This window comes from Mus musculus, chromosome 17 (assembly GCF_000001635.26).
Source record: "Mus musculus strain C57BL/6J chromosome 17, GRCm38.p6 C57BL/6J".
NCBI classification, from domain to species: Eukaryota; Metazoa; Chordata; class Mammalia; order Rodentia; family Muridae; genus Mus; species Mus musculus.
The window spans coordinates 36,957,643-36,983,719 of record NC_000083.6 but is presented as its reverse complement, the minus strand read 5'-3'; the positions used below and the strand labels follow the sequence as shown (position 1 = coordinate 36,983,719).

The 26,077-nt window shown below is 46.2% G+C and overlaps 3 protein-coding genes and 2 pseudogenes across 8 annotated transcripts in view; 4 read left to right on the top strand and 1 right to left on the bottom strand.

The window, feature by feature from the left end:
* The first annotated feature begins 2,482 nt into the window (after nt 1-2,482).
* Nucleotides 2,483-6,019, top strand: 2410137M14Rik (RIKEN cDNA 2410137M14 gene). The gene is made up of 4 exons (NM_029747.3): nt 2,483-2,580; nt 4,787-5,069; nt 5,174-5,251; nt 5,614-6,019. The coding sequence occupies exons 1-4, from the start codon at nt 2,578-2,580 to the stop codon at nt 5,736-5,738; spliced, it is 489 nt and encodes a 162-aa protein (NP_084023.1). The 5' UTR covers nt 2,483-2,577; the 3' UTR covers nt 5,739-6,019.
* On the top strand, nt 2,806-3,087 carry H2-M4-ps (histocompatibility 2, M region locus 4, pseudogene; annotated as a pseudogene).
* On the top strand, nt 12,324-14,513 carry H2-M6-ps (histocompatibility 2, M region locus 6, pseudogene; annotated as a pseudogene).
* Nucleotides 17,890-25,165, bottom strand: Znrd1as (zinc ribbon domain containing 1, antisense). 5 transcript variants are annotated; one of them, NM_001368425.1, is made up of 3 exons: nt 24,634-25,120; nt 19,288-19,363; nt 17,890-18,886 (listed from the first exon to the last, which is right to left on the bottom strand). In NM_001368425.1, the coding sequence occupies exon 3, from the start codon at nt 18,743-18,745 to the stop codon at nt 18,104-18,106; it is 642 nt and encodes a 213-aa protein (NP_001355354.1). In that variant the 5' UTR covers nt 18,746-18,886; nt 19,288-19,363; nt 24,634-25,120; the 3' UTR covers nt 17,890-18,103. The 5 variants fall into 5 exon arrangements, with proteins under 5 accessions (NP_001355354.1, NP_001355353.1, NP_001355355.1 ...); NM_001368424.1 differs by having other exon boundaries at nt 24,925-25,120; NM_001368426.1 differs by lacking the exon at nt 24,634-25,120 and adding an exon at nt 19,549-19,892.
* Nucleotides 25,166-25,194: 29 nt separating this feature from the next.
* The window catches only part of Znrd1 (zinc ribbon domain containing 1), a 4,168-nt gene continuing 3,285 nt past the window's right edge, over nt 25,195-26,077 (top strand). Inside the window, exons 1-4 of one of the 2 annotated variants that reach the window (NM_001355422.1) lie at nt 25,195-25,342; nt 25,424-25,571; nt 25,788-25,888; nt 26,045-26,077. The exon at nt 26,045-26,077 is cut by the window's right edge and continues 77 nt beyond it. In NM_001355422.1, the coding sequence (NP_001342351.1) occupies nt 25,436-25,571; nt 25,788-25,888; nt 26,045-26,077 (270 nt within the window). In that variant the 5' untranslated portion in view covers nt 25,195-25,342; nt 25,424-25,435. Of the gene's footprint in view, nt 25,572-25,787; nt 25,889-26,044 lie in introns of both variants that reach the window. The other variant, NM_023162.4, reaches the window with a different exon arrangement.

The window sequence follows — 26,077 nt, the reverse complement described above, 5'->3', positions numbered from 1 at the left end:
ACTAAAAGTAGGCCGTTAGAGATGGCCCAGGAGCTAGAGAGATGGTTCAGCATTTAGGAACCTGCTGTTCTTCCACATGGTGACTCACAACCCTCTGTAATACCAGTCCCCGGGGGTCTGATGGTCTCTGTGGGCACTTCGTTCATGTGGTACACACACATCCATGCAGGTAAAGCACATAAAAATATAATAAAGATGGTTTGCTTATGGAGGGAGGGAAGGCTGCTCAGTGGATATAACAGAGCCTCTGTAAGCATTTTGACAGAGACAAAATTACATGACAGTTTCTGTTCTTCAAGGTCTCTCAGGAGACTCATTGAGCAGGAAGAGTTTACAGGAGAAATGAGGTCAAGTTTATTCAAAGACCTTTCATGAATCCCCTAGAGCTTGGGTTATAGGTGGCTGTTGGATGGAAATAAAAAGGAAAGGAGAGGAAATGGCTGGACCTAGGTATGGCGAGGAAAAAAAAATATTGCAGATAAGAGGGAGAGGACAGCTAGAGGCAGAGACATTTGGGAGAGTCCAGAGTGGCCTTGGTGACTGAGATGGGCCATGTGGGGAGATGGGGAGGAGAAGGGAGAGAAGAGGGAAACCAGGTGTAGCAGCCAGGAGGTCAGAGGTACAAAAGGGAGCAAGTAACTAAAATGCCGAGATTATGGACAGGGAAGAGTCTAAGGGAGTTGGGGGAGGGAAGGGTACTTCAGCCATACCCTGTTGAGGGTAGGTACTCAAGGACAGAAGAATCTGGAGGCCACTCCACTTTGGTATGTTAAACAGGCACCTCTGCCATTTGTCCCAGTTGGAAACTTAACAGCTGTGAGCTGCAAGATTCTGGGAACTGAACTCAACACATGTTTTACTTTTTAGCCCAAGTAAGATTGATGGATGCACCCTGCTTAACATCTGTTTGAAGTCCTCCCTAATCTGTGAGAGCATACAGAGATCCTGAAACAAAAAGGTTGGGACTTCCTGACACATACAGCTCTCTACCAGGGTGCTGCATAAAGGGTTTACTGTGGTAAAGGACTCTAGGTGCAGGAGGAGGGGCTGTGGGTAAATTATCTGGTCTAGGATCTTGCTTTCAAGCAGTCTAAGGATTGAAGTTTCCTTGTGGCCCCAGGGTTCATTTCTCTAGTTTACACACCGTCAGTTCTCAGGAGCTTCTGCCAGTGTTAGGCAGCTAGACAAGCGTCACCTGGCTTAGGGGTTGTTAAGAATGGGCCCGCTCACACACATCCATTTACCAGTTGAGAAGGGTAGGGGTATCAGGGCTTTTGGGTAACTTGACTTTGGTCAAAAGAATGGAAACTAATCTCCACTTCTGACAAGGGTGGAGACTATGCATTCCGATCTGTCCCAGAGATTAGAATATTGCATACCAATGCCCCCTTCCACCTTCTTTGGGAGCTAATCTAACTAGACTTGTTAATCACCTAGCCAGCAGACAACCCCTCTGGAAAGCTGGTCATTTGAAAACATGCAAAGGAAATGGAAGGAATAATAATACCCCAAATGAAATAATGTACTTACTACGTTCCTGAAGTATCCCCCCAGCCCTCCCCCCAAATCCACTTCCTTGTAGATTAACTGCTGAGTCTGTTTGCTTTCCTGATTTATAACTCAAGGGGTTAATCCTTTCTTTTCTCCTTTCTACAGCTGCTTACCCTCCCCCATTGATGACCCTTAGCCCCTGCTAAGATTATGGTTTGCTAGTGTTGTTGCCTTCCCTCACCCCTCCCCCTCCCCGCCATCCCGAACTAATGAGGTGAACCTGGAGCGTCCTTCTGACTCTGGCTTGTTATTGGCTTTTCTTTCTTTTCTTTTTAATCAAAAACACTCTAAGAATCCACAAATGGGAAACCTCTTTTCCCCAGTAATGTTTGGACACCCACATGTTCACTTCTGTTGTGTGTGGGAATTTTGTAGAACCACTAAGAGTCATGATCTGCCCCCACACACCCACAACGCTATAAAACTTCATAGACAGGGATCTTGCTCTTCAAGTTCTCCAAACACGGAGGATGGGGTCCGTGGTGCTGCACACCCTCTTTCCATTGCTGGCGACCGCCCTGGTCCCAACTCAGGCCAGCGCGGGTGAGTGCAGGGTGGAAAGTGAAGCCACTTCTGTGGGGAGGAGGGAGGAGGCTGGGCAGCAATAGCTCAGGGAACGCTAAGTCTCAGCGGCTGTCTCCCAACTACACACCCTCTGCCAGGCTCTCTTCTCCAATCCGTGTCTGGAGCCCTGTGTGCTAGTTCTCCTCCCAGCAAGTCCGCTTGTCTCCAGGTCCACCTGGGTTGACCCCCGCACCACCCCTAGGCTCACACTCCCTGCGGTATTTCACCACCACCTTGTACGATCCTGGCTAAGGCAAACCTCGGTTCACCGAGGCTACATGGACAACATACAGATCACGAGCTTCAGCAAAGACTTGGAGAGTCAGTGGGTGGAGCCGTGGGTGCCATTTATAGCTCAGGAACCTGAGCATTTGGAGGAGCTGATGCGCCTCGCCAGGAGGATCTTAATACTCGGTCAAATCGAACTGTGGACCCTGTTCGGCTATCATAGCCAGAGAGAGAATGGTGAGTGATCCTATATGGAAGGCTAGTCTATAGTCTCCGCATATTCTTATGAAATATGTACCTTGGGCTGGTGAAATCTGCAAGTTCCTGCAATCCTGGAGAAGCCTGCAGAAATTTACTGTGGTTTCATTTCAGTTTGAAGTAGGCTTTGACCAATCACGAGCAGGCTGTGTGCAATGAATGGGGCTAACCTGGGACATGGTGCTGACCACTTTGGCCTCAACAGAGTCTCACACTGTCCAGTGACTAATCGGCTGTGACATAGGGCCAGACCATCACCTCCTCCGTGGGTATAAGCACATCACTTATGAAGGCCAGGATTACATCTCTCTGACCGAGAGGACCTGCGCTCCTGGGTTGCAGTGGATACCGAGGAGTCTCAGATCACTAGGTGCAAGCAAGAGGCATCTGGTTTTGTTATATCATGCACATCTTTCTTGGAGGGAAGGTGCGTTGAAGTGGCTTCTCAAATACCTGGATAAAGGGGAGGAGATGCTGCAGCATGCAGGTTTCAGGGGTAGCTTCTATTGGCCCTTGAGCAGACTTTATGCCAGGACCAATTCCTAAGCCACCTATTGTGAAATACTGTCCCCCAGGCTCCACACAAGGCTGTTACTGTTTCAAAATCAGAAAAGCTGTGATTACCCTTACTGGGGATTCTAGCCATTCACACCCTCCTATGTTCCCCAATCACAAGGAATCCTACTAGCCACATCTGGACTTCAGAAATATTAGTGTATATGGGAACTAGAAGGTTAATTGATGGTATGGGTGTAGTGGCTGATGCCTTTAATCCCATCATTGAAGAGGCAGAGGCAGGCAGATGAGTGAGTTGGAGGCCAGCTTTGTCTATATAGTGAACTTCTGGATAGCCAGTATGGTAATGGTGTGTGTGTGTGTGTGTGTGTATTAATTGATTGAATTCATTGGTGGCACACTCCAGTGATCTAGCTTTTGTGAGTTGTCATTCATGCTGGAGTGGGCTTTTCAGTGTTGTAGGTGTTTATGAGTATTAAGTAACGCCTCACTCGTGTCTGTAAGTAACCTTCAATGCATTTATGGGATTGCCAAACTGTGTTGGATGGTAAGGATGGGCTTTGATGGGATCATTCATTTGGTCTGTTGTTGGAGTCCTGTCTGGGGTGAATAGATATCTATCATATCTCTCCGGAGAAAGTAATAAAATACTCTACACCCAAGTGGGGACCCAGCAGGACCAAAATGGGCTTGGGAGGATCAGGTTCACGGTTACTGGGATATAAGACATGAAATTGAAGCCAAACCATCCATGGGAGAAATTACTGATGTGTCTCTGCTTTCTCCATGTGGTGTGGAATGGCAGCGGAGGGTTGCAATGCACTTGGTGTGGATGATTGGACTCACATCTGAGACTGCTCCATCTGAAGGTGTATCGATACCTCGACATGGCATGCTATCTATCACAACAGCAACAGCAATTTCTGAAATAATACTTGTGGGGCAGGATCCTAAGCAGACAGTGACAGCAGTTGTGTGTCCTTTGCTGTGGGCAGTTGAGACTTGCAACTGGGGCTTAGCCATCTTCCCAGGGCTCTCAAGGCTGTGGGACATAGAAGCAGATGGGGTCTGGGTGATGTAGAAGTAGAGAAATTGAGTGTTGTCACTGCTCATTCCTCTCTGAAAGAAAGGTTGCACAGTCTGAGGCAATACAAAGGAATCATTGGGCCAGCAAGATGTCTCAATGTTTGGTGCTTGCCATAAAGCCTAACAACCTGAGTTTGGAACCCTGAGCACACATGGAGAAGGAGAGAACAAGTTGTCTTATGACCTCTAGATAAGTGCTGCACATGTATAGGGGTACACACACATATTGGTCTGGAGCAGAGGAAGCCTCCCTGATTTCCAGATCCCACAGGATCCACCTGAGCCACAGGGAACATTTTTACATTGAAAGCACAATAGTGGACTCCATCTTTTCGTGGATGAAGGGGTACCAGCTCTGAAAAGAGTGAGTGCCAGTCCTGTTTTGATCTCAGTCCCCGTTTCTGCCAATGTTCACAGATCGGGAACAGATCCAAGGAATAGATATTTCTTCATCCTAAGTCCATGCTGTGTAAGAGCTGCTGTTTCAATTTTCAACCCAACTATGGGGATGATCACATGACTAATGCTCATATAGTCCACAGGAGAGAACAGAAGGTTGTTACCCTCTGACTCTTCTCCTCAGACTCCCCCCAAAACAAATGTGGCCCATCATTCAACGCTTGAAGGTGATGTCACCCTGAGATGCTGGGCCCTGGATTTCCACCCTGCTGTCATCATCCTGACCTGGCAGAGGGATGAGAAGGACCTGACTCAGGACATGGACCTTGTGGAGACCAGGCCTGCAGAGGACGAAGCCTTCCAGAAGTGGGCAGCTGTGGTGCTGCCTTCAGGAGAAGAGCATAAATACACATGCCATGTGCAACCTGAGGGGCTGTCTGAACCTCTCATCCTGAAATGGAGTAAAGGTAGTGTGTGTAGGTACAGAGTCTGTCCTTGGGAAAGCAGGAACCCTTCTGCAGACCTTGAGCATATCCCTTAGTTCTATCCTCCTCTCCCTTCTCTCTTCCAGAGCCATCTTTTTCTCCCACCACACCCATCACGGGGATCACTGCTGGTCTGGTTCTCCTTCCAGTTTTGGTCACTGGAGGTGCGCTGCCATAGTGGTGAGGAGGGAAAGTGCAGATAAGGATGGTGTTTGAGATTTGGGTTTTCCTGAGATATTTCAAGCCCTGGATACAAATGTGCCAATTTTCTGTTTTGTTACTATAAAGTGTATCCATTAGTGTGTCTTAGCCACTTAGCGGCCTTTTTTTTTTTTTTTTTTTTTAAACCAACTGTGTAAGGAACACCTGGAAATAGAGGAGGGGGTGGTGCTTCACACAGAGGACTCTACTAATGTGGACACAAATCTGAGGCAGGGTCTCCAGGAAGAGGGAACGGGCCTCTGGGAGGGCACTCCATCTTTTTCCTATACAAATCCTTTCTTCATGTTTTTTGACCCTGTTCCAGGTCTGTCTGCAACCATACCCCTGGAATATTGCCTGAGGTCTAGGACTAAGAGTTTCCTCTGGAACCAAATCGTTCTGCATTCTGTTCTCTGCCTTTATCCTCCCAGAGATGGAGAAGGATGTTAACTTTATTATTTTTATCATTTTATCTCCACCCCTTAACCTCAAGTCCCAGCACTGAAAGTCTCGAAAGGAAACAGAGACCTAGTCCCTCCCTCATTCTGTTAAACAACCCAGCAGCTGGGCACAGCCTGAGTCCTTGGCTCCACTGTGGCGGGAGTCCTGTATCTTGCATCGGATCTGGTGGTGTTTGGCTTTTGTATTCTGTCCCTGGATATGAAGGCTCAAGTTTGGAGTTTTGGATTTTTCTAAGATTAAAAAAAAAATCTGTGAGGCTCTAATGTCCCATATAAAATTTTGTGTGTTTAAAAGGTAATAATGTCTATACGTTGGAAATCAGTCTAGGGAATTTTCAGATAGCAAGAGACTTTTATCCTGTAAATTGCTAACTTCGTCTTGTACTTGAGGTGATGATACTCAGTGGGAGAGAAAATAACTCAGGGCTGATGACAGGTCCAGGTCCGTATGTCCTTACATCCTCAGGGCAAAATACTTTATTCCCACTTGGGACTGTTCCTTGTTGTGAGTACTGCTCTGACAACTGGCATCAGTGGCCTCAAACCTTGTTCCAGGATTCTCATACCTCTTCCCAAGACCCTTGCTGTCTTAGACTGTGAAGCAGGGAGGCCATGTACTACCTTCTCACCGATTTTGGTAGGTTCTCACACTGTACTTCAGGATGGGCTGGCACTCACTATGTAGCTGTGATGGCTAATCTTCATTGTCAGTTTGTCAGTTTGCAATTCTGGAGATGTCTCTGATGTTTCCAGAGATTAACTGAGGAAAGGAGAGCCTGCTTGAATGTGATGACACCAACCTATCACTCGGGGGGGCCCAGGCTGAACACAAGGGAGGAAGAGAGGGAAGCCAGATGAGGGGCAGCATCCCCACACTCTGCTCCTGATGCATGGAGATGTGAGTCCAGTCACATGCTCCAGCTGCCATGAACTCCACCGTGCTTTCCTTCCAGGATGGGATATAAAAATCAAAAACCAAAACAAACCCTTCTTGACTTAAGTTGCTTCTTTCAGATTTTTGTTTTGTTTTGTTTTGTTTGTTTTATATATTAGGGAGAGAAATGAGGGATACAATGTCTACTCCCATAAGTCTTTCTGCATTGGCCTGAGTGCTGGTCTTGCAGGTGTAGGGGATACAGCCAGCTTCACGAATGACTAATGTTACCACTGTGATCCTCAGCTATGTTCTTGTAGATGTGTGGTTAGCCCCAGCTTATTATTCAGAATCTCAGCTCAGATATTGAATCTTGTTGAGATGTCCGGGGGGAGGGGGGGGGGAGACAGGGGGGGGGGGGAGGGACGGACTCCTGTAGGCAGGAAAGTTGAGGCTTTCTGTGCATTTTCATTACTTTTGCTTTATTCTTTTCTCATGCAAAACATCCCAACCCTCTCTCCCCTCCTCCCTGTATCCCTCATCAAACTCCACTGTAAAACATGCCTTTAATCCCAGTTCTTGGAGGCAGGTCTCTGTAAATATGAGGCTAACCTGGTCTACAAAGCAAGGACTAGGGTTAGGATTAGGGTGGCCAGGCCAGCTAAGGATACATGGTGAGATCCTATCTCAAAAATCAGAGAAAAATGTGTGTGTGTGTGTGTGTGTGTGTGTGTGTGTGAGGGGGGGGGCGGGGCGAGGAAGCTAACCTAGGCTGTTACCAGAGAGTTATGGTCAGAACCTGTGCCTAACAAGCCACAATCAGCTGCCTATCTAACAAGGTATTTAAAAGATCCAAATACCAGGAAGCAGGAGGAAGAAAGGAGATTTATTCAATATGGGCACATTGATAAGAAGGGCAAAGAGGTCTAGCAGCTCTCAAGTCTACCTTCAGAGTCCTCACATGAGAACAATGTTTAAACAGAAGACAAGAGACATGCAGAGTTAGGCTGTGACACAATTGTGTGACCAAGGTGTGATCTAGCTTCATCATCAACCCACCATTGTCTGGTCTGTTGTCTCACATCCCAAGTTGGCCCAATACATCATTAGAAGTATATGAAATTTCTTTTCTGGAGACGAGTTCCTCCTCTGGCTGACACCAGGTTTCAGTGTCTGTCTCTCAGCGTGAGATTCCTGGGATGACTGCAAATCCTGGAGGTGCCTTAATTCACAGCCATATGTTCCAAAGGAAGGACACATTGACTTTAGACTATCCTCATCCCTGCTAGACCGGTCATGTCCCAAAGTTCACATTTGAAACCTAATCCTGGATGTGATGGTATTTGAGGTTAAAGACTTTGGAAATGATGAGAACAGGATGGTGGAACTTTATGAATGGGATTGGTCCTCTCACAACAGAGAGCCCAGGGGGCTTGTCTCCCATGTCTGACATGCTCAGAACTTAGCAAAGACACAATATCCATGCATTAATAAGTGAGCACTCACCAGATACTGAATTAGCCATCATCTTGACTATGAGAAATAAACTTGTGATCGGTGTGAGCTAACCAGTCCGTGGTATTTTGCTGTAGCAGTACAAACAAATATGCTTTATTCACATGGGACATGCTACAGGTCGCTCTCAAACATTTATTTCCCACGGTCCAGATTCCCCTTTGATACGTTCAATGAGATTCAGACCTGGTGACAAATGTCTGTAAGACTAGCACCCAGGAGGCTGAGGCATGAAGATTGAAAGTTCTTTCTTTGGGACAAATATCCCACAGCCCCCATCCTACCCAGTTTGGATCCCACCTACCTGGTGTACAGTATCTACCTGGATCTCCTTCATCTTACCCTCACCATCCCTCAGCTCCACTGCCATACTAGCTGTCCTGTTGGTAGGACATCTTGGGTTCCCCCTTTGTGCTTTGTTTTGTATTGTATTGTTTTATCCCCGTGGGCACCAAACTCTCACTATGTATGTAGTTGCGGATGATCATGAATTCCTTATGTTTTTGCCTCCCCCTCTCATGGGTATTTGCGGGTGGGGGTTGGGCTCACTAATAAAGTAATTTAAGGATAGACTCAAAAAGAATCTCAAGATCGTTTTCAGGACAAGCAGGCTGTAAAGTCTCAGCAGCTTCAGGGAAGAGAAGAATGGAGGAGAGAGGGCCGTTATAAACTGGCATGGGGGTAAGACATGTAGCAGACAAGCAGCCACGTGACAAGGAAGAAGGCTTTAAAGAAAGAGTAGTGGAGCTGAAAATGTTGGAGAGAAGACCCTGAGTGTTGAGGAAATTATGCTTAGAAAAGAGACAGAAGAAAAGGGAAAGGACTAATTCAGGAAAGTGGGCAGATTTACAAACCTCCCTGACTGTGGCCAGCAGCTACTGCACTAGGGCCAGGAATTCTGGGAGAACAACGATGGTATCTCATTAGAGCATTAATTATTCTGCCTCTTTCTTTTGTGTGGATTAAGGTGAGCATGCCTTCCTAGGTGTGTCCCTAGGTCAAGTAAATAAATGATCTTGCCCTACTGGAACTGTAGGTCTCTATCCAGCCCAGAGATTCTGTTCTCTTGCCAGCTATTTGTGCCCTAATACTTAGTAATATCATCCTTGTATAAAGATGGATTGAAGGAGAACTTTTGATAAAGGACAAAGACATGCCATTTCCAGCTCCTGTGAGGGTAGAGCTGCAAACCTGCCAACCACTTTGATAAGAAAAAGACCTCCTGGAAGAGCTGCTTTCTTTAGAGACTGTAGAAGTATATAAAGTCTAAAATATAAAGTAGCACAATGGTCCCTTTGTAGGGACTCTGTGTAGTCCAGCTGGCCCGGAACTCGCAGAGATCAGCCTGCCTCTGCCTCTACCTCCCTTAACTTACATTTTAATATTTTTATGTGTATGTGTGTGCACACACACATGCCAAGGCATGAGTGTGGAGATCAGAAGACAACTTTCCAGAGTCAGTTTTTTCCTTCCACCATGTGGGCCCGAGGGGAATCTAACTCAGTTTGTCAGGTTTAGCAGCAAGCACCTTTGCCTTCTGAGCCATCTCACTGACCCCTAAACTGAATTCTTTTGATAGAGAGTACATGGCTTGAGGAAGTTAAAAGTGAGATGCCTATGGTAAGACCACCCCTGTAACCATCAGGCCCTCATTGTGCCCTTTCAGTTTCTGGATTCTCATCAGCAAGTCTTAGAGAAATTTCTAATTTTTGTTTTGGAAGTCAATGTCATTATTGTAATAGCATAAGGGTGTAAGAAAGCAGTGTCAGGGCATGGCAGCACATGCCTTAGATATCCCATTGAAAGGGAAATTCTCTGTGTCTGGTGAGTGGCGGTTTTGGGTTCTGAAGAGAAAGCATGGTTCCTTTCCTAGACAGCACCCACGGGTTAACTAACCCTAGCCCTAGGGAAGCAGAAGCAGGTGGATCTTTGCAGATGGATCAAGGTCAGCCTGGTCTCGGGGTCGACCACTACTACATAGTGAAACCCTGTTTCAAAAAAAAAAAAAAAATACTACTGAAAAGGTCAGCTCAGGAACTTTGGGAAGGTCATGGAACACTTGCTCCTCCGGAAGGGAGAGGCTAATTAACATTCCTCCGAGCACAGTCAGGAACCAACCTTTGGGTGGGGACACATCCCCCCCCAGCCCCCCCCCCCCAGGACCATTGCTCTCCTTCAGACGAGGGAAGTCCTTGTCACCTCATTCCCTAAAGTCCAATCAGTTTAAAGGGTGCACTGCTCCACCAATCATATTGTGCCTAGTTGCTGATGTTCTATGCTGCCCCTGGAAACCGTATAAAAACTCACCAAACGGGTGCTGGGGGTCGCCATCTCTCCTTTGGGTCTGGGATGACCCCAGTGCACTGGAACAATAAATTCCTCTTGCATTTTGCATCGATCCTGGCTCAGGGGTCCCCAATAAGCTTAGGCTCCCTGGAGCCTTACACTACAATCTGACTGTGGTTCAGGCTCTGATAGCTGCAGTCTCCCTCCTATTCTCATACATAACATAGAGACACTGTTTATAAATGCCTGGCCAATAGACTTTTAGCTACCAGGATTTCTCATGTGAGGAAGCGAGTTTCTATCAAAGTGGGTATTGGCAACCACACATCCTGCTCCGCCCCATGCCCCTTCCTGCCTCTTGCCTGGGATTCAGAGCCTGGCTGCTGACTTGTGCTGTGTAGCCATCTCAGTTCTCAGAGAGCTATAAAATGGGACCTGTGCTTCTGCCACACTCTGGTTCTCTCTCCAGAGGCCCCAGCCAGGCTGGCTGTCTCTGGTGCTGGGACCTGAACTCTTCTCAGAAGCCCACCATGTTAACGTCTTACTATTCTCTGTCTGTCTATGGCATTAGTAACTCTTCTGATAAACTCCTTAACCCCAGCAGTCTCCATCCATCTCGAATCCACGTCCTGGATGTTTCAGAGAAAGTATTTCATTTCCATACCCTCAGACCAACCTCAAGCTTCCTACATTCTTTTCTTCATAGAAACCTGACTGGATTAAAAACCCTCTGGAGAGAATGATGTCTTACAGGAAGTATAATCCAGTGTGGGATTCACACACGAGGTGTGCTTGTCACTGACCATGGATGCATGGATGCTGCCTAGAAAAGGAATGTTGCTTTCTCTTCAGGACCCAACACTGCCTCTCACCAGACACAGAAAATTTCCCTTTCAATTCTAATTGCATTGATGTCTAATTGCATTTCACCACCTCTCACCCAAATCTTTTCAATTAGGGAAGATGAAAAATGGATCCACACATCAAATCCACCAACTAGAAACATAGCAAAGTGCCACGATTTTTTTTTGTAAGACTTATTTATTTATTTTATGTATATGAGTGCACCATTGCTCTCTTCAGACACACCACAAGAGGGCATCAGATCTCAGTACAGATGGTTGTGAGCCATCATGTTGTTGCTGAGATTTGAACTCAGGACCTCTCTCTGGAAGAGCAGTCAGTGCTCTTAACCACTGAGCCATCTCTCCAGCCCTGTCAGTTTTTGTTTTTTGTTTTTTGTTTTGTTGTTGGTTTTTTTTTTTTTTTTTTTTTTTTTTTTGGTTTTTCGAGACAGGGTTTCTCTGTATAGCTCTGGCTGTCCTGGAACTCACTTTGTAGACCAGGCTGGCCTCGAACTCTGAAATCCACCTGCCTCTGCCTCCCAAGTGCTGGGATTAAAGGCGTGCGCCACCACACCCGGCGCCCTGTCAGTTTTTAACACAGTAAATGTCATTAGATATAATCTACATTAAAAAAAAAATGAGGTGCTTATTGTGTAAGCACAAACAAGAGATCCTGAATTCTAACACTGAGAATCTCATAGGACAAAGGTCCTTAACAGGACTCAGAGAGAGCAGATGTGTCAAAGAGCACCAAGTACAGGAGGAAGTGGGCTTTCCTAAGTCCCCAGTGTGAGGTTTTTGTCTTCAAGGTGTCTGTGGTGGGGAAGCCATGGGTTGGGAAGTCCCTTGTCCCTTCTGAATTCTCTCTGGGTAGCTTACAAACTGTGTCAGTTGCGCTGTTCTTCCATCTGGACCCATGTTCTCACTCCCAGTGCATGTAGGAATTTTAGAGAACTATTCACAGTCACTGTGGTTCTTCCCACAACCCACAGTGCTAGAAACTCCACAGAGAGGAACAAAGTCTCAGTCCCTCCAGACTTTCCACACATCAAGGATGGGGCCTACAGCACCCTGTGCCACCCTCCTGCTGCTCTCAGCATTCCTGGCTCTGATCCAGACCAAGAACCAGAGCTTTGCTGGTTATGGTTAGTGTGGGTCTGGAGGGAAACAGCTCCGGACAACACTCGGGAAGCTGCTCCTTCTCATCGCCCAGCAACACTCTCCAGTTCCCTTTTCTATCCTATGTTCGGAGTCCGGTGCCCTGAACCCCTCTTGACCCGAGGAACCACCAGAGATCCCCAGGATGAGGTCGGGGTCTCACCGCGCTCTGTCTGCAGGTTCACATTCCTTGCGGTATTTGGTAACCACGACCGTGTCTGGACCAGGTCTTCGAGATTCCCATGTCTTCATTGTTGGCTACATGAACTACATGCAGTTTATGCGCTTTGACAGTGATGGAACTACTCAGAGGATCCAGGCGCGAGGGCCCTGGGTGAAGCAGATGGGGCCTGTGTATTTGGAGATGGAAAGAAGGAAAATGGAGAGCTATTCACACAGGGCCCGAGAAAACCTGCGATTCGCAATCCAGGTCTACAACCAGAGCGACAAGGGTGAGTGACCCCTTCACATCTCCACAGACCAATCTAAGTCGCCCAGGGTCCCAAACCCTAGGTTTGGCCAGAGGGTGGGGAATTTGCAGAGACCGGGAACCCAAGAGAATAGTGGAGGGAGGGCTGGTTTCCAGTGTAGGTGAAAATTCCATGGGTGGGCGGGGCTGACTTTGAGGGACTGTCTGAGCCTCTCACCCTGAGATGGGGGTAAGGAGAAGTTTGAGCACAGAGCCTTTGTGGCAGCCTCTCACACCTTCCAATGTTTAATCAGTTGCAACATGGGGCCAGACCGACGCCTCCTCCGTGGGCACCATAGACATGCTTTTGATGGCAGCTATTACATCATTCTGAACTTGGACCGGAAAACATGGACTGAGGCAGACAGTACGGCTCAGATCACCCAGCGACAGTGGAAGGCAGAAGGTGTAGCAGAGGCCTTCAGCCACTTCTTGAAAGTCTTCTTGTGTTCAGTGGCTACTGAGGCACTTGGAGATAGGGAAGGAGACTCTACAGCGCTCAGGTATCAGGGCCTGAAAAGTAACTCCTCTATCTGCACTCAGAGGAGGGAGCATACTTCCATGGGGCAAGGAAAATGGGAACAGCTGAAATACTACCACTCTTTTGCTTCCAGAGTTGGAAGAGAACTCCTGGTTTTCCTGACCCAGCACCAGAGAGTAGCTGTCCCAGGGCTCACCCTTCTTTCAGGACAGTTCAGAGTCTCTCAAGAGAATAAGATAGAAGATTCCTGAAATAACCAATAGCCACTTCCTTCAACCTCCAGCCCGTTGTGAACTATGGCCTCCCTTATGCTAGGTTCTCTGCTCACACCCAATATTTTTGGAGGTCTGACTTAAGTGGTGCTGAGTCTCTATGCCCTCCACCCAGATACCCTCTTTTCATGGTTGAAAACTTGGGAGTTTTCTACTTCGGATTGCCTTACTATAAAATTAGAATTTTCCAAGGAATGGAGTATACTGATGCCTGGGTGTAGACTACTTGTTTGGGGTTTGCATCCCTTCTCATCTTGATTCTCCTGTTCATTGCCAGGACAGGGGCACAAATACTGCTTAAATCCCCAAAACAATGCACAATGCTTAAATTTACCAAACTTTTTTTCAGACCCCCCCCCCCACAAAGGTACATGTGAGCCATCACCCCAGACCTGAAGGTGAAGTCACCCTGAGGTGCTGGGCCCTGGACTGCTTCCCTGCTGACGTCATGCTGACCTGGCAGAGGGATGAGGAGGACCTGACCCAGGTCATGGACCTTGTGGAGACCAGGCCTGCTGGGGATGGAACCTTCCAGAAGTGGGCAGCTCTGGTGGTACCTTCTGGGAGGAGCAGAAATATACGTGCTGTGTGGAGCATGAGGGACTGCCTGAGCATCTCACCCTGAGATGGGGTAAGGAGAAGTTTGAGCACAGAGCCTGTTATTAAGGAGAGACTCCTGAGTAGAGTCTGTGCTAGGAGCTGGGGATTAGATCCCTTGAACTCTTCCCTCTCTTTCCCTTTCTCTCTTCCTAGAACCCCCACCTCCTTGGCCTGTGGTTGGAATAACTGTTGGTGTAGTTCTCCTTGGGGTTATCATCATTGGAGCACTGATTGCCATTGTGAAGACGAGGAAGAAGAGAGCAGGTAGGGAAGGGATTGTATCTGAGGGTTTACATAGATTTGAAGCCCTACATGGAAATGTGTTCATTGCTCATTTTATTACATTGAGACTCATCTATGTATAAGTGCTTACCCAACCCAGGACTCTGTATAGCACCTTTTGTTGTTGTTGTTGTTGTTGTTGCTGTTGTTGCTGTTGTTATTTTTGAGACAGAATCTCTCTACATAACCCTTGGCTGTCCTGGAGCTGACTCTGTAGTTTAGGCTGCTTTCAAACTCTTGAGATCCACCTGCCTTTGCCTCCTGAATACTGGGATTAAAGGTGTATGCCACCATGCCTGGCTGCACTAGCCCTTTTGTACAGTCCAGGGATCTGGGGAGGGGTGTTCCTCTAGGACATCATCATCCTGCATCCTTCCCAGTCATTCTCTTGCCCTATGTGGCAAGATAACTGTCCCAGGAATCTGCTTTCATCTTGTATTTCTACCTTGTACCATCCTGTCCCGGCTCTTGAGTCTCTTTACACACTAGGAAATCACCTAGAGTATAGAAAGGAACCAGAGAGCTTTGTCGCTTTCCCAAACATTTCTACAGCTGGATACCACATGAGTTCTCAGCTCCACCTGCTGAATGACCACATGCTAGACCTTGACCCAGCTGGAACTTGACCCAGCTCATAGTGATAAGAAAAAGCTGGAGCTGCAGAGAATGAATTTGGGGAGGGTGACATTGACACAGATTCCATAGAAGACGTCCCAGCCATAAACGTCAGTGCCAGGGTGTCAGTAAGGTGATCCCTGTGTCCCATGGATCCTGTGTGAGCTTGTCAGTTCTGTTCGGGCTTTTTCCTGTTCTCCCTTAGATACCAGCACTCCAATATCATATATTGAATTCCTTTATTTTTTTAAATGATAAGGATTTGGATTCTAGGGGGCTGGAGAGAGATGGCTCAGTGGTTAAGAGCATCGACTGTTCTACTGAAGGTCCTGAGTTCGTATCCCAGCAACCACATGGTGGCTCACAACCATCCATAACAAGATCTGACGCCCTCTTCTGGAGTGTCTGAAGACAACTACAGCATACTTACGTATAATAAACAAATAAATCTTTATTTAAAAAAAAAGAATTTGGATTCTATTATTTGTACCTCAAGGTAAGAAATCAGCCTGGGGACCTTTCAGATAGCAGCCAGTTAGAGATGCTCTTTACAGTAATTGCTACCACTCATGGGAAAGAAGACCGTGTATCTGTCAACATGACACCTCCCTCCCTTTTCATTCACAGCTATCCTCCTACCTCTACCCCCAACCCCCACTGCTGCTGCCAAAATGTAATGCCCATATAAAACCTATTTCTATCACACACTGTCCTCACCACTAACATCAATGGTCTCAAATCTTGTCCCAAAATACCAAAGACTCTTTCCAGATCTCCCATGTAAACTATTTGGGATGTAGCCCAGGACTCATTCTGCCTTTTTCTGTTTGTTTGTTTGTTTGTTTGTTTGTTAAGAGCATCCCAGGCTGGCTTGGAACTCACTATGTAGCTGAAATGATGAACCTTCATCAACTTGACTGGATTTAGAATCTCCTGGGAGATGCAATTCTGGTCACATCCATAAGAGTGTTTCCAGAGATTAATTGAGGATGGAAGGCCCACCCCAAATGTGTGTGACATCATCCCTTCAATTGGGGCCCAAGGATAAAAGAACAAGAGAAAGCCAGATAAGATGATCTCTACTCTCTGCCTCCTGGTCTACTGAAGTCTGAAGGATCCCGGGCACGGGTTCCTGCTGCCATGTGCTCCACCATGCCTTGTGCTGAGATGGATTGTACCCTCTTAAATCACAAACTGTAATAAACTTCTTCCTTTAAGTGGCTCATGTTGGGTATTGATTGTGTCACAATGAAAGTAGTCACACAAATCTATATGGGCCTTGGAGTCTCTTCAGCCCCTCTTTCACTGTTCTGGAGCCCTAGGAAGACACATATGAGCCTCCACACCTGGCAACCAGAATCACTTATATAACATGCCATAAGTGAAGCTGATGCATAGCCTAGGACATCTTTGTCTACATCCTTGCAGTTCTCTGATCTGAACACTAGCAGCCTCTGCACCCACTTGGTTATACAGAGAATATTGACTCTTCACCAGACTTCCTTAATCTTTTGGTTTTGTTTGTGGTTTTTGGGTTTTTGTTTAAGACAGTTTCACTAAACCGTCTTGACAACTTGGAACTGGAAGTACTGGGTGTCTTAGTCAGGGTTTCTATTCCTGCACAAAACATCATGACCAAGAATCAAGTTGAGGTTTATTCAGATTACACTTCCACATTGCTGTTTATCACCAAGGGAATTTAGGACTAGAACTCAAGCAGATCAGGAAGCAGGAGCTGATGTAGAGGCCATGGAGGGATGTTACTTACTGGCTTGCTTCCCCTGGCTTGCTCAGTTTGCTTTCTTTTAGAACCCAAGACTACCTACCTGCCCAGAGATGGTACCACCTACAAGGGGCCCTCCCCCCCTTGATCACTAATTGAGAAAAAAATGCCTTACAGCTGGTTCTAATGGAGGCATTTCCTCAAGGGAGGCTCCTTTCTCTGGGATAACTCCAGCCTGTGTCAAGTTGACACACAAAACCAGCAAGTACACCTGGGCAAATGAGAAAAATCCCTCCTTCACCATTATTGAACTAGGTCTTCTCAGCTGGGAGAGCTAACATCTACGAAACAACAGTAATAATAATGTCCTACAATGTTCTTCATTTTCCATAAATCCCTTAAAGCTGTTCTCACTTCATAAATAAGAAAGCAATGTTTAACAGGATAAACAGGGCTGGCAATGATTCAGTACTAAAGGCTCTTGTTGCCAAGCCTGATGACCTAAGTTGAATCTCCAGACGTAAAAGACAGGAGAGGACCACCTCTAACCTCCACATTGACTATACACACACACACACAGAGAGAGAGAGAGAGAGAGAGAGAGAGAGAGAGATACATGGATGCATGCATATATGAAAACATGGAGTGCACGTATACACACACCACTCACAACAAATAACTATGATCTAAACACTTTTGAAAGGATAATTTGAACAAATATAAATTAGAAAATAGCTAGGCAAACTTTCAGGTCCAGACTATCTGCTAACTATGTATGTGTGTAATAGAAATCATACCACTCAGGGCTGGAGGGATGGCTCAGCGGGTAAGAGCACTGGCTGCTCTTCCAGAGGTCCTGAGTTCAATTCCCAGCAACTACATGGTGGCTCGCAACCATCTCTAATGTGATCTGATGCCCTCTTCTGGTGTGCCAGTGTACTTGCAGATAGACTACTCATTAAATAAGTAAACCTTTAAAACAAGCAAACAAACCCGGACAACCAGAACACAAAAGATAGATTCATATAAGAAACATGTTTACATGTTTTCAGACAGATGGTAGGTTGTACACCTTTAATCCCAGGCTTTGGGAGATAAAGGCAGGCAAAACTCTGAGTTTGAGGCCAGAGAGTTCCAGGATAGCCAATCCCTCTCCACAACCCCTCTCCACACCCCCTTCCCCCAAACACACATCGCAGAAGAAACATGGTACCATTAGCAAAGCTCTGAAACTTTACAGATCCTTTATTTTTCCTATTTGAGTTCTCAAAAAGGGTGGTACAGCTAAGAATCTCCTTCCAAAAGGTTTTATAATTGTGCTCAAGTCCTCTTCATCCTGAGATTTTTCCATAAGAACATCTACTTTAATCCTACTGGTACAGGATGGCTGGACTAGTGGGTATGCAACTACCTTCTCAAACTCTTTTTTCTGTTTCTTCACTTGATCACGCTTCTCAGGAAGTGGGATCTGACTCGGGCTTTTTCTCAAGATTCTGTCTTTGAGCCTTTGCTGTAGAAGTTCCCTCCCTCGAATCATGCGCTCCCGGTGATCTTTAATTTGGAGCAGTTCTCTCTCGTGTGCCTGCCTTCTTTTCTGTGCTTGTGGGATGCTTTCCTCCTCTAGCACAATTTTGGGTAGTGTTGTTTCACTGAAGAGTCGTGGCTGTCTCCAGGGTTTGTCTGTAAATTCTCTGGCATGGCTTGTTCTATGAATGTGCCTTTCTATTTGCTTCTTCTCTCTCTCAGGCACCCAGTAATGCTGTTTCTGTCTCTCTCTGCGTGGTGGTGGTGGTGGTGGTGGTGATGGTGATGGTGGTTCCTCTTGCACTTTTGTCTTTGTTTCATCACCTGTGTCTTTTTTCATTCTCTCCACCATTCTCTTATTATAATACGACTCTGCTTTTGCAAGCCAGTAGTCCAGAGAATTAGCTTGCTCCTTGCAGAGTGCTTTGCTCTCCTCATGGCATTTCTGAGTTATCAAGTGTCTTGCTGCTGTTGTATGCACACCACCAAAACTCTGTCAAAGTGAGTTTTAGAATTTTGTAAGTTTTCCTTTAAACACATTTAAAAGAAGTTTGCCTTCTCCAGTACAAGTATAAGGAGGGAGTCTTGGGCCAGGAGTGGTAGCATGAATCTTAATCTCAGAACTCTTAAGTCAAAAGCAGGTGAACACATATCCACCCACCCCTTTTACTTCCTTTAGAGTAACAGTTTACATCTTACACTCCATGCTCCCAGGCAAGCCTGGGTGTTCTCAAAGTAGATAGTGCCCATCCCCAATAGATGACCCGTTTTTAAAGGGGATGCATCTGGAATACTTAACAGAGTGGAACAGAGTAATGCCTCAAAGGGTCACCTGTGCTGAAGGATTTTAAACCCTGGTCCTTTTTCTAAGTAGCTCCACTGTAGATTACTTACCAGGATCTTCTTCTCCAGTGGAGACTGCTGGCCTTCTGAAATCCTAGGGTCTCTGGATTCTTTTGCCCAAGCCAATCTAAAAGATAAAGCAAAGGTAGATTGGAGTAGGGGAGACACCACATGTTTGCTCACTTATCATTCCAGTCAGAGATCTCAATGATTTGGCCAAGAACATGGGCCATTTCTCCATCGGGGAAACATTTGCATTTCCCATGGCACAAAAAACAACGAGCATTTCTTATATATGAACTAAAAGCATACCTCTCCTGTGGACTCAAGGCAAACCACTCAGAATCATTTATTTGGCATGGACAGAAGACAGAAATAGGCTCTTTGGTGAGGGATGGCCTAAGGACACCCAGACCAGATTGTTCAGTTTCAAAGCCTTTTTTGTCTTCTGAGATAATTCTAGTCTCTCGTTTGTCCAGCTCATTGTCTTTCTGCACTTTGTCCAGCCAGGCCCTCTGTGCTTCTATCAGCACATACAGCATCTTTGCCTTGCTTTGTACTGAAATTCTATTCCTCTTTGATCATCTGGCCCTCGGCTTGACTGACTGATACTGTTAATCATCCTTCACCCTGAATCCATTTTGAGACTATTCCCTGCTGAAACTCTGCAGGCAGAGGTTTGTGGCCCTCTGGGTTTGTTTGCCAGGCTGATGGCACCACAAGTGAAGATCACCAAGTTGTTATGAGTCATTCCTGCTCAAAGCTCAGTTTACTGTGAGGTCGCATTTAAGCCACTGAAGCTGTCCAGCACACAGGTTGGGAACCCTCAAATTATAGTCAAAAGCAAAGCCTTTGAGGACTGGCAGGAATAAAATTGAACCATAATTCTACTATTTCTTCAATGTATGGTGCAGGAAAAGCCAGCTACCTTCCATGTCAGTTTACTTATTTAATTAAAGGCAGATATAAAGTACCTGCCTCTCAGGGTCATAAAGAATGAATATAGCTTACATATAAACAGATTTCATAGCAAATCCTCAGTAAATGCCAGCTGCCTGACCTTTACAGGTTGAATTGCCCTTAACATGTAAGACAACTTTTTTTTTTTTTTTTTTTTTTTTTTTTTGGTTTTTCGAGACTAGGTTTCTCTGTGTAGCCCTGGCTGTCCTGGAACTCACTTTGTAGACCAGCTGGCCTAGAACTCAGAAATCCGCCTGCCTCTGCCTCCCGAGTGCTGGGATTAAAGACGTGCGCCACGACGCCCGGCATAAGACAACTTTTACAGTTAAGCCCCTTGGTCTCTATTAAATCTTCCTAGTACACCTCATCACAGTGATTCTCCCTTTCTCTGTGGAGTTTTCATTTTTACAACTCACTTAAAAATCCATCACTATTGGGGGCTGGAGAGATGGCTCAGTGCTTAAGGGCACTGGCTGATCTTCTGGAGGCCCTGAGTTCAATTCCCAGAATCCACAAAGCAGCTTACAGCTGTCTATAACTGTATTCCCAGGAGATCCAATGCCCTCTTATGGTGTGCAGCTGTACATGAAGACAAAACACCCATTTACATAAATCCTAAATCCTAGCATGGAAGAGCGAGCCCATGCCTGGTGCTGCCTGGAAGCTGGATAGCCAAAAGGTCTAGGATAGAACCAATATTATTGAAAAACAGAATTTAAAAGTCACTGGGTGGTGATGGTGCCTGCCTTCAGTTACAGCACACTGGAGGCAGAGGCATCTCTGTGAGTTGAAGGCTAGCTCTGGTCTACAAAGTGAGTTCCAAAAACAGCCAATGCTACACAGAGAGACCTTCTCTCGAAAAACCAAAACCAAGATAAATAAAATAAGTCAAAGAAATGATTCCTAATGATACTCTGATAAACTTTTAGACTGGAGCCTAGCATAATCATCATCAGAGAGCATTCATTCAGCTACTGATGGGAGCAGATACGGAGACCCACAGCCAAATATTAAGTAGAGCTCAAGGAATCCTATGAAAGAGGAGGGAGGGGCTGGCAAGATGGCTCAACCAGTAAGAGCACTGACTGCTCTTCCAAAGGTCCCGAGTTCAAATCCCAGCAACCACATGGTGGCTCACAACCACCCATAATGAGATCTGACGCCTTCTTCTGGTGTGTCTGAAGAAAGCTACAGTGTACTTACATATAATAAATAAATAAATCTAAAAAAAAGAAAGAAAGAAAGAGGAGGGAGGATTGTATGACCCAGAGGGGTCAAGGATACCACAAGAAAATGGCCAACAGAATCAACTAACCAGGGTACATAAGGGCTCACAAAGACTGAACCAACAATCAGGGGTCCTGTATGGGTCTGATCTAGGCCCTCTGCAAATAAGTTATGGTTATATAGCTTGGTGTTGTTGTCAGTCACCTAACAGTGTGTGTGTGTGTGTGTGTGTGTATGGGTGGGGAGCATCTCTAACTCTTTTCCTGATTTTGGAACCCTTTTCCTCTTACTGGGTTGCCTAGTCCAGTTTTAATAATATGAGAGGATGTTGCCTAGTCTTATTTTAACATCATATGCCATGTTTGGTTTATATTCCTGGGAGGCCTGCTTTTTTCTGAAGGGTGAGGGGAGGGACTGGGAGGAGAGGACGGAGAGGAAACAGCAGTTGGGATGTATCATATGAGACAAGAATAGATTTAAATTTTTTAGAAATCAATCACTATTAGGGTAGAGAGATGGCTCAGTGGTTAAGAGCACTGGCTACTCCTTCAGAGTACCTACATTCAAGTCTCGCCACGTGACAGCTCATGGCCATCTGTAACTCCAGTAACAGGGGATCAGACACCCCCTTCTGATCTCCATGGGTACAAGGCATGCATGTATGCCATGTACATATACACATTCAGACAAAATACTCAAAACAAAGAAGTAATCCTAAAAGTATTTGTAAAGATCGATTATTGATTACCTATATCTATAGCCACATTTTAATGTTGAAATCTAGAAGTGTGTGAATTATAATGTGTATCTACAAGTGATAAACTTCATAATATTAGAGAGGCTCTAATACCTAATATTTTGTCTGACTTCTTAGACATTCTTTTAAGATTTATTTCTATTTTTAATGTGTACCACTGTTTTGTCTCTGTGTGTCTGTGTACCACATGCATGAAACCAGAAGAGGGCATCAGATTCTCTGGGACTGGAGTTACAACTGTTAGCTGTCATAGCTGGCTACAGCTGCCAGTGGGAACTGAACCTGGCTTCCCTAGAAGAGGTCCAAGTGCTCTTAACTACTAGGCCATTTTTCAAGCCCTTCTTAGATATTTGTTTACTGCTTGAGATTGAAAAGATTACTATGGCCGGGTGGTGCTGGCCCATGCCTTTAATCCCAGCACTTGGGAGGCAGAGACAGGTGGATTTCTGAGTTCGAGCCCAGACTGGTCTACAAAGTGAGTTCCAGGACAGCCAGGGCAATACAGAGAAACCCTGTCTCGAAAAACAAACAAACAAACAAAAAACCCAAACAAACAAACAAACAAAAAATTACTACGCCAGAGCTTGATGTGAAGGTTTCATACCTGTAACCACACTTAGGAGGCTAGATAGGAATACTGTGAGTTCTAGGTCAACCTGGGCTATAAGACCCTGCCTCCAAAAAATAATAATGACCACCTCACTTGCATTTCTTCTTTATAAAATATATATTTTATATATATGAGTGTTTTGCTTGCACGCATGTTTGTGCACCACTTGCATGCCACTGTGGAGGTATGAAGAGGGCATTCGATCTTCCAGAACCGGAGTTATAGATGGTTATGAGCACCCATGTGGCATGGATGCTGGAAAATGAACCAGGGTCCTGAGAGCAGCCAGAGCTCTTAACTACTGAGCCATTTCTACAGCCCTATACTTTCATTTCTTGCACAAGGCATCCATTATAGTACTATGATCCTAAGTCTCAAAATTCTAACCATTATCACACAGTAGCTAAGCATCTTTCCCTTATAACTATCTCAGGATTAAATTCAGTAGTAAAGGGCTTAGCTATCAAGGCCCAGGAGTCCATCCCAGAAGGCATGCATGTACACACATGTGCACCCATACACACACGGACTTACTTATTTTAGCAACAGAAGTTTGTTACATATTGAGGCTGGCTCGAACCTTGATCTGAAGCCCAAGATGGCTTCAAACTCACAACCCTCCTGACTCAGCTCCCCTAGTGCTAGGATAAAGGCATGTTCCACTGTGCAGACATGCTGCATCTTTTTATTACAGCATGTACCTGTCCCCCACGAAGTCTAGAGGTACATCCTGTAGACTTTGTATCCCTGGCTCAACCACCGACTAGTGCATTTTCTCCATACTCTAACTATTCATCTGTTTTAAAGAGAGAACACAGATTTCAACTATGCCGAGTCTGGTCTCAGCTTCCTAACCCTTGTACAGGTGCTAAGTATGTACTGAATAGACAGAGCTTTCGATGGGAAAGGAACATTATGCCTTATACTGCTTGTGCAGGAGAGGTAGCAGCCAAACCATGATGGATGTCTGAAGAATGTCAACATTTAAAGGGAAAGTGGGGCTAATTTTAATTTCTACCTTGAAAGAAGACAGGTAAAATTTAGAGAGCCCAACCATCGTAGTCTCGGCGGTAGGGCTTTGCTAAACAAGCACAATGACACCAGTTTCAACCCTAAGTAAAAGGGCAGGGTCTGTCCTCTTCAGCATCTTTGGTGTTTTGAGACAGGGTTTCTCTGTGTAGCCCTGGCTGTCCTGGAACTCACTTTGTAGATCAGGCTGGGCTCGAACTCAGAAATCCACCGCCTCTGCCTCCCAAGTGCTGGGATTAAAGGCGTGCGCCACCACACCTGGCCCTCCTGAGCATCTTGCTGAGGGTTTGTAACTACTTTTCCATGGCTTAATCTCACACTAACTGCACAGAAAGACAGACGAGGGTCTCTTCTATGAAAGAGTACAGTTTATGTCCTTTAGAATGTGACCAGGCTTAGCATGGTAATCAGGTTGGCTTGCTGGAGGGCTGAGACACTATCGTCAAACTGGTACTTCTTTAGCACACGTTTTCCTTACTTTGTAGGCCTCAGGTGAATGAAACGACACGATTTTATATTTACCCTATTGCTCACTTACTGGGTGGCAGGTATTTAAACACGAGTGAATGGGAGCTTAGGGAAGTGGAAGATGGTCTGCAAGCGAAAGCCAGGCCTAATCCCTAGTAAATCCAAAGAAGCGCTTTTGATTAATAACTAACCTCCCACATCTGGCAAGTGCCTAAGATTAGAGCCCTAGTCTCACCAGTTGCACCACCTTCAAACTAAACTAAACTCCCTAAACTCTCTCTCAAATGTCGCATGTGTCTTCTGCCTTCACCCTCACCATTCCACACTCCTTACGAAGCTGACTCACTCAAGTGCTCAGAACTGCCCGAAGCCCACGCGAGGAAGCTGGTGCAGCCAAGGGACAAACGGCCAGGAGAGCCCAAAAGAATGGGCAAGAATGCTTCTCGGTTTTGCTGTTGGCCACTGAGCAGCCGCAAAAGGACAAAACAAACAAACAAACAAAAAACCCAAAAACAAAAAACAAAAACAAAAAAACGGTCTCGGGAACCGGCAAGAGTTGCGGCTCTCTCAATCCAAGCGAATCCGTTGCTCTGGAAAAATCAGTCCAGTTTTAGGGGGGTGTTCCCAACCCCCTTACCCTGCTATGTGTAGGGCTCCCTACAAAAGCAGTAATAATCCAGGACTAGTGCGGAGCGGGAAAGTAGCGGACGGCCTAACTCTGGCTACTCGCCTTAACTTAGTCGACGTCATAGTACCATACTGCGTGCCGCTGTAAATTCCCTTCCGCCAGAGGTTCGGCTTAAACTGCCTCCAATATGTGCGCCATTGATTATGACGTCACGACCCAACGGCCACCAGGACGCGAAGACGCTCTAGCCCTCCGGGCGCACTCGTTGCCCGACGCCTTGGGATCGGGCGCTCTAGCCCGCGTCTGGGATCGGGACTCTATCAGTTTTCCGCCTACGTCGGACCTAATGAGGTTCCCCAGCAGCTGAGGGTCCTACCTAGCACTCCAAACTCTTGCTGTCAGAGGACCCAGTGGGAAGAAGACTCAGGTAAATTCCTTCCTGGGAAGCGATGGGGAACCTTCAAGGCCAGAATCCTGTGCCTTAATAATAAACACTCCTCTTTCCCAGCTCTCATCCGCCATGGAGCTGGCCCGCCCCCGCTCCAACTTTCAATCAGACTTGGATTTCTGCCCAGATTGTGGCTCAGTCCTGCCGCTGCCTGGAATTCAGGACACTGTCATATGTTCGCGTTGTGGCTTCTCCATCGATGTGCGAGGTAAGGAGCTGGTATGCTCAGCCAAGAGTGCGGGTGGAAGGGTCTACGGTGGGGGTGACCTCAGGACCGGTTGGGCTTAGCGAGGTGAGACTGAGAACAGGAATCTGTCAGCGAGAGACATTGGGAAGAAACCGATGAGACGCCTGGGAGAGTGTTGCTGGGATTCGTTGCCTCTTTTGCTGTTTCTACTGTTATTACTTTTTACTTCCTGTGCAGATTGTGAAGGGAAGGTTGTGAAGACCTCAGTAGTGTTCAACAAGCTGGGGGCTACCATACCTTTGTCTGTGGATGAGGGACCTGAATTACAGGGACCAGTGGTAAGTTAATAGGGGCCAGCTCCGAAAGAGCAATGGAAAGGTGATTCTGGACACCTGGTTTTGCACTCCATTCCAGGAGAATGTCCAAGGAGTCTGATTTCTGTACAGAAAGCAGAGACAAGACCAGGTCTCCATAACCCTTCTGTCTCTTCCTAGATTGACAGGCGCTGCCCTCGATGTGGTCACGAG